Source organism: Urocitellus parryii, chromosome 12, assembly GCF_045843805.1.
Source record: "Urocitellus parryii isolate mUroPar1 chromosome 12, mUroPar1.hap1, whole genome shotgun sequence".
Lineage (NCBI taxonomy): Eukaryota > Metazoa > Chordata > Mammalia > Rodentia > Sciuridae > Urocitellus > Urocitellus parryii.
This window is the reverse complement of record NC_135542.1, coordinates 93,995,390-94,007,425: the sequence shown is the minus strand read 5'-3', so window position 1 is coordinate 94,007,425 and position 12,036 is coordinate 93,995,390. Positions and strand designations below refer to the sequence as shown.

Genomic DNA, 12,036 nt, shown 5'->3' with positions numbered 1-12,036 from the left:
TTGTCCTTCCCCTCAGACTGGTTCCATCTGCCCCTGGAGCCTTCCTCCTGTCTGTCTTTAGACTCTCTCCCTGGGCTTTTCTCTCCATGTATGGCCTCCTCTCTCTTCATTTCATGGTCATCTGCATCCTGTCACCTTCTCATGGTTTTGGACATGAGAGCTTCCAAGGTTATGCCAGCCCAGACTTTTATCCCAGCTCCAGATCCATGAATATACCCACCTGCCCTCCAGGACAGTATGCCCAAATGATAACTCCCCTGCAGCTCTGCTCCTCCTCCCTGGGGCCCCAGCACTGGTTGGCCTCACTCTTCTCCACAAGTCTAACCCAGAAAGCCAGGAAAATTATGCCTCCAGCAGCCAAGTTCACTAGCTCTTTCTCCCAGCCATAGTGCCTCCCAAATCCCTCCCTTCACACCCACCCATCATGACCCTGACATGGATCATCCTCACTTCCTCCAGGTCAAGACTCAGCATCCTAAGGATGCCACCTGTAGCCTTGCCCACCTCCATCCACCACCAGAGCACAAGTATCTGACCACGTTAATCCCCTGTTTAAAACCATTTTATGGTTTCACATCAACTTCAAAATAAATCAGGATCTCTCCAGCCCATCATAAAATGCCCTTCGTGATTTGGCCTTTGTCTTCCTTTCCAGCCATGTCTCCTGACACTGCTGTACACAGCCAGCTTCCATTCAGTTCCACTCACATCCTAGGACCCACATCATGCCATGATTGCCCCACCCTCATGCCTTAGTACTTGCAGTTTTTCCCCACCTATAACCACCTCACCATTCTTGGCCTGCCTACCTACTGCTTCTATTTCAGGGCCTAGCCAAATAGCTCCTCCTCAGGGAAGCTTCCCTGATTAACTGGAGAGAGTGTTCTGCATTCCCATCACTCTCCATGCACTTAGAAGCATTACTGTAACTAGCTAATAACTTAGCTATATCTTGCATATAGGGTTATTATTAAATTTTGAATATTAATGTATTTTATATCATATCTCTATTTACAAAAAGTTACTTACATCCCTCCAATGTCTCCACTCTCCTTGAAAAGGTGACCACTCTCCACTTGCCACGTTACCCTCTCTGGTGGTTGTCCGTGAGACCTTGGAGAAAGTACCAAAGAATGGGAGGACTCTTTTCAATGTCCCCAACCCAGAACCAGCTCAGAACCAGATATGTAATAAGGACTAAATAAATATTTGATGAATTTATCAACTGATAGGTTGCGATTTTTGCCAGCCTCCAAGAGAGCTTCAAAGTACATGGGATTTGGCTGTGACCGTTGAATAAAAAATTGAGCTACAGAAATGCTTGGGTGCTGCTTCCTTTTTCTACAAAGAAACCACACTGATTCGCAGATCTTTTTTCTAGGAAGTACAAAGGTGAGGCAAGTAAACAGTCAAGCATCTAATGTCATCCTCTAATAAGGAGAGAGAGCCTGAGGGTCATTTGAGGAGTTGCAGGCAGATGAGGCTGCTCAGCACATATAAAAGGAGAGATGATCCCTAAAAGCTCTCTGTGCAAAAAGAGCTCTGGGGAAAGGCAAGTTCATGGTCATCTCATGTTTGCAGGGCCATCCCATGAGATGGGTTCAACTTGTTGCTTATGACATAGAATGGATAGTGAGAGATACAGGGCCATAGGCTTTCACTCAATTTGAGAAGTAACAGCATCAGTCCCAGCCATCATCAGCAGGGGTCTGGAAGTTATGCTCAGCCCTGGTTGCACAAGAGATTTGCCTGAAGAGCTTCTAAAACTCTGCTGCACCCACACTGTAAACCAACTGAATCAGAAGAATTAGCATGCTATCCATGCACTGGAATTTCTGAATACTCCTCAGGTGATTCCCCCCATGAAAACAAGAGAAAAAAAATGCTGTGTGCTACAAACTTGAACTTGCTCATAAGTCACCTGGAAGCCTTTAAAATGCACATTCTGATTTGGCCCATCTGTGGTGGGGCCTGAGAGTTTGTACCTCTAACAAGCTTTCCTACAGTCACTGATGCAGACCCATCCAAGGTGGGGCCTAAGAATCTGCAACTCTAACAAAATCCCTAGTTACTGATGTAGCTCAGCTTTAAAGGTAGTGAGCAGAATGTCACAGGGAATCTTCTAGAAGATGTTTAATGCTTATGTGGTATGTATATTGCAAAGGGTTGATGCCTTGGGTGGGAGCTGGGATTATACCAGGGCTCTTCAACTTTTCTGAAACTATTGAAATCTTCTACCCACCACCTTTCAAACAAAATCATCTGCCTAAAGTCAATGCAAAAACAAAAGGCAGAGCCACCTTGTTAGAGTGAAGATGGGGAATGCAGGGCCATGCTCTCTTGGCCTCCTTCTTCCCCAACTCCAAGACACCTACTGTCTCCCCCAAGCACGTTATGAAGATCTCTAGATACTGTTTAATAAGGCTATCCAGCTCGATTTCAAATGTAAAGGATTGTTTCAGAAATCAAAACTGTTGATACTTTGAACAATGAGGTAACTCCTGTTTTAGTGAGACCAATAAGCCCTGGGGTGAGCAGTAAGGTATCAGGGCAGTAAGGACAAGGGAATCTGTGGGATTGGGGATACATGGTTTATATTCGACAAGCTTATCCCATAAAAGATGCCAAGCCCCATTTGCTGCTTAAAGAAGTGAACTCGATGGAGCCACAGCATGAAGTTGTTGCAGGCACCTTCCTTCTGAAAGTTCTGATGAGCACATCAGCAAGACTTAATGATCAAAATCAATGTGCTAGGTCCCAAGCATACATCTCATTTAGCACACAAAGAACTCCCTTCTGTCACTGCCTCTTGCTTTCATGCCTGGTTCTTTCTCTGGCTTGCTTCTAGTGCATTGCTGACCCCGGATCCCTTCTCCCAAGGCAGATATTAATTCTAAGAGCTCATAAAATCCTGCCTGGCAGGAACCTAGGAAAAATCAGACTCAAAACCCAAGTGGAGCGGCACAAAATAGGATTACATTGTTTCACTGACCTGCTCTCTAAAATTATTTTAGAAAGAGAGAGAGAGAGAGAGAGAGAAATGTATTTAGTTGACTCCAATTAAATACAGAATACGGTAAAATTCCTCCAGAAGGGTATGAAGGTAAAAGAAATGTATTTATTTCCTTTTTTCTAATGATAGAACTTCATGCATTTGACTTACATTCATTTAGAATTTTTGATCATTTGAACACTGGATTGAGTATTTGCAATTTCTAAGTGATAGGGGTTTTTCTGAGCAAAATTTAGGAAGATGTACCTGCACAAATATATATATAACAAATCCTGCTATTATGTATGATTATAATGCACCAATAAACTTTTTTAATTTTAAAGTTAAAAAATAAAAACTAATGTGTTTTTTTAAAAGATTTAGAAGCATATGTTCAAATTTTAATCTCATCCAAGAATTAAGTCTACCTTTTCAGAGTGAGGGGCTGTGTTGAGGAGTAGCCAAGGGTAGAAAAGCCTGCAAATTTGGAGACCTGGGATCCTGGGTAGGCTGAAATATTTTTATGAAATTTTTTAATTGTGATAAAAATACAGATTATAAACTCTACCCCTTTAACCACATTAAAGCATACAATTCAGAAGCGTTAAGGACACTCAGAATGTTGTACAATGAACACCACTAACCATTTCCCGTACTTTTCATCATTCCAAACAGAAAATCTATACCCACTACATAGTAGCTCCTATCTACTCTCCCCAGCGCCTGGTAGCCTCTGATCTACTTTGCATCTCCATGACATATTTCATATAAGTGGACTCCCACAGTATTTGTCGGATTGTGTCTGGCCTACTCACTTAGCATGATGTTTGCAAGATTTATCTATATGTCAGAATTCTATTCTTTTATGTATTGGCCGGGGCCAAGGGCAAGGGGGAGGAGCATTGTACAGAGATTGAACCCAGGGGTGCTTAGCTACTGAGCCACATCCCCAACCCTTTTTAGATTTTATTTAAAGACAGAATCTCCCTAAATTGCTTAGAGCCTCCCTAAGTTGCTGAGACCGGCTTTGAACTTGCGATCTTCCTACATCAGCCTCCCAAGTTGCTGGGATTACAGGCAATAATTCCATTCTTTTATAAAGCTGAATAATAGTCTATTGTATGAATATACCACATTTAGTTTATTATTCATCTACTGGTGGACATTTGGACTGTTTCCACCTTTTAGCTATTGTAAGTAATGGTTTGCATGCATTTGTTGAAGTCAAGACTTTCTTTTCTTTTGTGTCTATACCTAGAACTAAAATTGCTATATACTATTCTTAGGCTCTTCTGAATTATCTCTACTAGAGCATGGGAAAGCCTTGCTCTACCTGAAATTAAATCCATATATTTTGTTGATTCCAAATAACAAAATGACTTTTCTTTCTTTGAAAAAGGAAGAATTATTAAAAGGTTGATAAGTTATATTTACTGATTCATCTTAGCATTTTCCTGTGGTCTGATTTATGAGTTCTCACAGTGTTCATAGTTTTAAAATGCAGATTTTATTTTATATTTAAGTATGGTGAGGTCAACATATCAGGATGCAACTGCCATTAAGAAGATACTCTACGGGGCTGTGGTTGTAGCTCAGTGGTAGTGCACTTACCTGGCATGCGTGAGGCACTAGGTTCGATTCTCAGCACCATATATAAATAAATAAAAGTCCATTGACAACTTAAAAAAAAATCTTTAAGAAAAAAAAATAAGATACTTTATGGGCTGGGGATATAGCTCAGTTGGTAGAGTGCTTGCCTTGCATGTATAAGGCCCTGGGTTCAATCCCCAGCACCACACACACACAAAAAGAAGATTTATAACTCGCAGTACCCAAGATGAAGGGGCACAGTCCCATACAAAAAGAAAGACTTCATGGGCCTTCTCAGGAAAGAACTAGTGAGGCAGAGTGAGCAGGTTTAAGACTGACCAGCCTGAATAATTTTAGCAGCTCTGGGGTGGAGGAGCTACCCTACTTGTCTGATATCTGGCTTCAGGATAATCAGGGCAGGCAAATAGTTTTCTGCAAGGTAAGAGCCCAATAAAGCTTAAGGTTTAGATTGTTATTTTGCATATGGAATGCACACTCCCAAGAGAGTCATTTGTTATCTCTAGGAATTAGCTAGTCCTGGGAGCGGGCAGTCCTTGCCTGATCAGCAAGGCCCCCAATGCAAAGCATCAGATACATCACAAAATGAATGTTTCTAATGAACACCTTAATGAACTCATTCAATCACAAACAACAAGGAGGTTCCAAAGAAAGACTCATTGGTGTTGCAGATCCAGGGTCTGAAACAGTGGTTCTCCATGCTAACCATCTGTTAAAATAACTTAGGAATTTTCTAACCGGTACCTTTGGGCACTGATCATTTTAAAATCTCCTCGGGTGGTTTTCATGTGCATTTTTGGTTGAGAAACACTGGTCCAGGACAATCTTTTTCAGAGTCTGAACCAAAAACAGCAGCAGCAATGTGTCCTGGGAACGTATTATAAATGAAGATTCTCAGGCCCACCCCACGGTAGCTGAGTCACCCCACAGTAACTTCCAGGAGGTTCTGAGACCTTCCTGATTGTAAGGACCTGTGGTGTAGGGAGAGGAGCACCAACTTGACTACAATGTCCTCCCTTCACACTCCTGAGCTGATAATTGTTCATCACACTCAAACCTTAAAGGCAGTGGCCTGGTGAAGCTCAGCTAGCGTGTTTTGCCACCAAGTATCAAGTCTGCATGACACGGGGCCATTCTTACAGGGAGGTATCTTGAGGACATCTAGGAGGTTCTCAGGTTCTCCCTGACCCTACAGTCTCTCAAGGCTGGGCTCGCAAGCACAGTCAGCACTGTATCCTGAAGGAGTGGCTGAGATCAGGTGGGAAATACTATATGCAATCACTGAAGTGGTAACTGGAGAACCCAGTGGTTCTGGTGGAGGTAAAAACCCAGGGGACCTCAAGAGCCTGCTGAGGTGGAAGCAGGTGTCTGCACAGAGCAGATGAGCTCACACACTGCTTTTCTGAATCAATGACTTATTACTTAAGAACTCCTCAAGTATCTTCAAACTGCAGATTTTAATATTCACAGGAGACTAAATAAGTGGGAAAGCTGTGAGCCTTACAAAGAACCAATGAAAGCAAATGTAGTATGGAAGAGGGAGAAATTGAGTGAATAAGTGGATTTTTCCCTAAGGAAGAAAATCATTGCAGAGAATTAACATAGACTGTAACCAGAATGGAAGAAAAGAATTTGTGGATAACTTTTCCTCAGTAACAAGAAACTGGTTCTTGGGTCTTAGACCTGCATCCTGATCCCAGCCAATCCCATTAGCAGTAGTGAATTTGGACAAACTAATTAAATTCTAAATGTTGTTCTTCATCTACAAAATGGAATTATGATAGTAACTACCCAATTGTTTGCTTTAAGGATTAAATAATAGAATGAAAATAAAATGCTTAGCATTGTGCCATTTATGAACACTCAAACTCTAGCGACCACATCTGCTACTAATGCTGTCATTAAGTTTATTATTAGCACAGTGACTGTGTTAGTCTGTTTTATGTTGCTATAACAAAATGCCAGCGCTGCATACATTATAGAAAAAGAGCACTATTTAGCTCATATCTCTGGAAGATCAGGGGCACAGCAACAGCATCTGGTCAACTTTGGCAAGGCCCTCATGGCAGATGCCATCACAATGACAGAGGTGCATGTGAGAGTAGCAAGCAGCATGCATAGAAGAGGGACTAGGGACAGGTACTGGGCTGACCTCTATCAACCCTTCTCAAGGGAACTAATCCAGTCCCAGGAGACCTGCCCTAGTCTCAGATAGCATCAATTAATTTTTTAAGGGAGAGCACTCATGGCCAAAGAACCTCTAAGCTCCGCTGCTTAAAGTTTCTAGCATCTCAATATAAAACCACCACAACAAGGGTCAAGCTCGAAGAATGACAAGCTTTGAAGAACAAACCACATCCAAACCAAAGCACAGACCTAGAGCGAGTCTCCCAAGTCATTAGCTGTTCTCATTAGTAATACCACTACTACTGCCTCACGATTACACTCACGTCTGGGAACAGGCTGTAGCCAGATACACAAGCCAATGAACCCCCTCAGAAAAATGTTCTTCCTCAACATTCAGAAAACTTGTCTGAGTTTCCTACTTTGAAGAAATCTTGCCTTAAACAAAATAGGCTAAGTTATGCTGCCATAACAAACCTCACAACCTCAGCAATTTAACATTGGAAAGGTTTGGGGGCTTTTTTTTTACTTGTTTGGAGGTTTTTTGTTGTTGTTGTTGTTGTTGTTTTTCTTGCTTGGGTCCCAATCAAATGTGAGTCAGTTGATATTTGCCGTCCAAGTGGTGACTCAAAGACCCAGCCAGCTTCCTTGTGCACATATACTCATGAAGGCCAGGCTTAGAAATGGCTTACACTTTGTGGCTTTCCCTCCTGGATCCAAGTTCTAGAACTAGAACTAATCTTATCCTCTTCCCCAAGCTAATTAATTATACTGATATTTGTGAATCCATATATCTCATAGAATGAATTGAAGCTCATGAACCATTATGGTAGATCTCATTTAAATATACTAGTTGGTCTAAATCCCAAGTAAAATTGAGCATAAGTGTAGTCTAACAGATATGAATTGAGTGGTGCAATTACCTCCTTTATTCTAGATAATAAACTTCTATTCATGAAGCATAAGTTTGCATTCTTATATTTCTTGAGGGATGGGGTGGGGCTAGTAATAATGAACTTAGCATGAACCAAAACTGTCATAAGTATACTATGAATTCAGTTCCCTCTTATCAATATTTTTTCCCTTTTGAATCTGAACAAGAATCTCCATTATAGATCTTCACAAGGAAAGCATAAATCAAAGAGATTTGATTTCTCTGATTTATACCCATTCACTCTGAGGTGGCTGCCTCTCCCCAGTGTGCCTGATAGCTCAGCCATACTGATAGCAAAGGTTAGAAAAGGTGGCTGCAGAGCCTTAACCACCAATTATTTCTCTGGCTGACCTTTCTCCTCCATCTTACTGCAGGTACCACATCTGCGTGACTGTGCTCATCTACTTCCTCCCCCTGCTGGTAATTGGTTATGCATACACCGTAGTGGGGATCACACTGTGGGCCAGTGAGATCCCTGGGGACTCCTCTGACCGGTACCATGAGCAAGTCTCTGCCAAGCGCAAGGTGAGTGAGGAGCAGACAGTTCCTAATGGACCCTGGCTCAGGCTACAGGCTGGTGAGCAGAGCCACCCAGAGGCAGCAGGCATAAGACAGCCCTGGGTCTGGGTAACAGACCAGGGAAGGAAGAGAGCCACCTTTCTCCATATGTACATATACACTCATACACACTCAAACACACACTCATACACACTCATAGACTCATACTCACCCTCATACACACACATACATACTCATAGACTCATCCACACACTCATCCATACACTCACATGCACTCATACACACTCATACACATACACACACATAGACTCATTCACACACATATAAACATACATACACACAATAGTAACCACTATTGTTTGTTTCCTGTTAACCCTCCTAGATATTGGCATTTATAAATAAAATTAAGATATACTATTTTCTCTTTTTTTATGCAAATAGTAAATATATACTGTGGTCACATTTTTCACTTAAAATTCACAAGAATCTGAAAATCAGTAAATGAGAAGCTTCCTCTTTCTGTTCTCTCCTTTCAGTTCTTCTTTGCATGGTATTTCATTATGGATGCTGTAGTGTTCTTCACTGAAGATTTCTTGGGGATAAAAAGAAGTTTATGTCATCCAGATTCTTAGTGCATTTGAGACACTATAACAAAATACCTTTGACTGCAAACTTACAAACAACAGAAATGGATTATCACAGCTCTACAGGCTGTGAAGTCCACTATCAAGGCACTGGCAGATGGGGTATCTGCTGAGGGCAGCTCCTGGTTGGTGGGTGGAAGGTGCCTTACCTGGTGACCTCCCATGGTGGAGGGGTGGGGGTTTCTCTGGATTCTCTGGTAAGGGTTTTAATCCCATTCATAAGGCTCTGCCCTTCAGGCCTGATCACCTTCCAAAGGCACCCCTACTACTACATCACCTAGAGACTGAATGAACGCATGAATTTGGGGGTGACACAACATTTATACCACAGCACACAAAATTCAGAAGACCTTCTTTTAAATCCCTTTAAACATCGGATGCACCCTGGCAGCCCTTCCCCTCCCTCTCCTGCAGTCTCCAGACCCAGCAGCCTGCCCAAGCCCATGGCTCCTCTCTTTGCCCACCTTTTTGCTACTCCCTCCATGGCCCTCTCTCCAGCACATCCCTTCACCTTTACTTGTTAATTGACCTCCCTTGGCTTAAGCCATTGCCCAGAAGAGTCACATAACACAGTTGTCCCCAAATGCAAGATTACATCAGGATCCTCTGAAGGGTTTGTCAAGCATAGAATTCCAGGTCGCAGCCTGGGAGTTTCCAGTTCACTAAGTCTGAGGTGAAACCAGGAATTTGTATGTCTAACAAGTTCCCAGAGAAGGTGATAATGACAGTCCTGGGGCCATCCTCTGAGAACTGCCCACATAACCAACGTCCCTTAGTGCTGGACATTAAAGATCCTTTCTCCTCCTTGTAAGGCAATGTTCTAAATACCCCCCACCCCATATCACACCATGTGTGGTGAGTAGAGGGAGGAGAAGGAAAGCAGCCATGAGAGAAGGAGGATGTCACCTCACCTGCTGGTCCTCTCACCAGGTGGTCAAAATGATGATCGTGGTGGTGTGCACCTTCGCCATCTGCTGGCTGCCCTTCCACATCTTCTTCCTCCTGCCCTACATCAACCCAGATCTCTACCTGAAGAAGTTCATCCAGCAGGTCTACCTGGCCATCATGTGGCTGGCCATGAGCTCCACCATGTACAACCCCATCATCTACTGCTGCCTCAATGACAGGTGAGTACCCCATTCCCCACACTCTCCAGGGGCCACCAGCCACCAAGCAGCTGAATGAGCACAGAAAGAGACAAGACGAGGGGAGGGGGGATAGTAGGGGATAGGAAAAGTAGCAGAATACAACAATTACTAATTGGGCATTATGTAAAATTGTGGATGTGTAACCAACGTGATTCTGCAATCTGCATTTGGGGTAAAATTGGGAGTTCATAACCCACTTCAATCTAATGTATGAAATATGATATGTCATGAGCTTTGTAATGTTGTGAACAACCAATAAAAAAATAAAAAAAAATTAAAAAAAAAAAAAAAGAAAGAAAGGGACAAGACGGAGAGGTATGGACTGCAGCAAACTAACCATCACACAGTCCTCCATGCAGAGGACTGTGAGCTCAGCATGGCCTGATTATCTTTTCTTTTTCAAGAGAAACCAGAAATCTATATTTGTGTGTGAGATCTTCTGATTTTTAAATACTGGTAACTGAGCTGGGGAAGAGGGACAACATAGGATTAGAAACCTTTGTGACTGGTGTAAGTGAACAAAGCCTGTAAGCTGGATCCTCTCCCAGTTTAAGCAAAAAAGAAGTCAGGGCCTCAGAGACCTGATTCCTGCCCTCACTTGATCAGACAAGGCCTGGGGGAGCCATCCTCACAGCAGAAACCAACCTCAGACAAGCAAGAGAAGGGAAAGCCCATCAGGAATGGCACTCAGCAATAGGAAATGCACTGAGGCCGGTAGAGGGCTTCCCAGAGGGGTCAGGATGCTAGACCTCATCCAGGGCACCACCCCAGCCTCTGTGTAGGGAAGGGAACAGACAGGAAGGGAAGGAACAAAATGCCTTCTATCCATCAGTCACTAGCCTGGGAAAAGCCTTCTCTTGAGTGAGACACTCAGGTCACAGAGAGCAGGAAAGACATTCTCTTAAACTTGCCCAAATGGTTCTGTTAGTCTTACTCATAGAAACATCCTTCCCCTAAGAGCTTGATGACATGCCTAAATTTATTAGAGTAAATCTCCCTGCATATTATTAAATAAAGGTGGATTCTCTCTGTTTAGCAAACAAAGGAACTGAGGCATACCAAAGGGACATGACCAAGGATCATGACTCTGGCAGTCAGTGGCCTACTAGAGGGAAAGGAATGAGTCTTGCATTGTGCTTTGCTGTAAGCTTACTATGGTGCACCCAGTAAATACTTAGTGAGTTTTAGGTTGATGTTGGATTGGCCCAAAGTCTTCTGACCCCACACCAGAAGAGGGAGCATACATAGCTCAAGGACCACCCTGGATAAAGACGTATATTGCACATGAACATGGGTGCTGGTCCTAGATTTAACATGATTAGCTGACCCTGAAATCTTTTTGGCCTCAGCCTCTCCAGCTGTTCATTAACTTGCAAAATAATCAGATACAGTCACACTTGGGAGTGTCCTGTGTTGAGAAGCTGATGAAATGGTGGGAAGTCCCTTGAAAAGCAGTCTGTCCCCACGGTGTCACCTCCTTATGTGCTATCCTTCCAGGTTCCGTCTGGGCTTCAAGCACGCCTTCCGGTGCTGCCCCTTCATCAGGGCTGGCGACTATGAGGGGCTGGAAATGAAATCTACCCGGTACCTCCAGACCCAGGGCAGCGTGTATAAGGTCAGCCGCTTGGAGACCACTGTCTCCACAGTGGTGGGAGTCCACGAGGAGGAGCCCGAGGAAGGCCCCAAGGCCACACCTTCATCCCTGGATCTGACCTCCAATGGCTCCTCTCGCAGCAACTCCAAGACCATGACAGAGAGCTTCAGCTTCTACTCCAATATGCTGTCCTAGAGGGCAGGCCCTTAGCAAGGCAGCCACCACCATCCTTGTTCTGCCTCTCTCATGCATGGGTATTTCCTTGATCTGGAAACCATCAGAAACACCTGAACATCAGAGCTTTGGGGGAAGAATCAGATGGTTTAGGGAAGACATTTCATCCTAAAGTCAATCTGGATTCTTCCATCTTTGCCATCCCCCATCAGTGTAACCCAAAGCAAATCTGAATTTCTCTGAGCCTGTAAAATGAAAATATTGCACTAGATTTTACCTTCCAGTTTATTCCATGATTC

The 12,036-nt window shown here is 43.3% G+C and overlaps 1 protein-coding gene across 1 annotated transcript in view; it reads left to right on the top strand.

Annotated features, from left to right (window-relative positions):
* Tacr1 (tachykinin receptor 1) overlaps positions 1 to 11,758 on the top strand; it is a 150,169-nt gene extending 138,411 nt beyond the window's left edge. The window contains exons 3-5 of the mRNA XM_026397447.2: positions 8,033 to 8,183; positions 9,752 to 9,948; positions 11,467 to 11,758. Of these exons, the coding sequence (XP_026253232.1) occupies positions 8,033 to 8,183; positions 9,752 to 9,948; positions 11,467 to 11,758 (640 nt within the window). The remainder of the gene's footprint in view (positions 1 to 8,032; positions 8,184 to 9,751; positions 9,949 to 11,466) is intronic.
* The last annotated feature ends 278 nt before the right edge of the window (positions 11,759 to 12,036 follow it).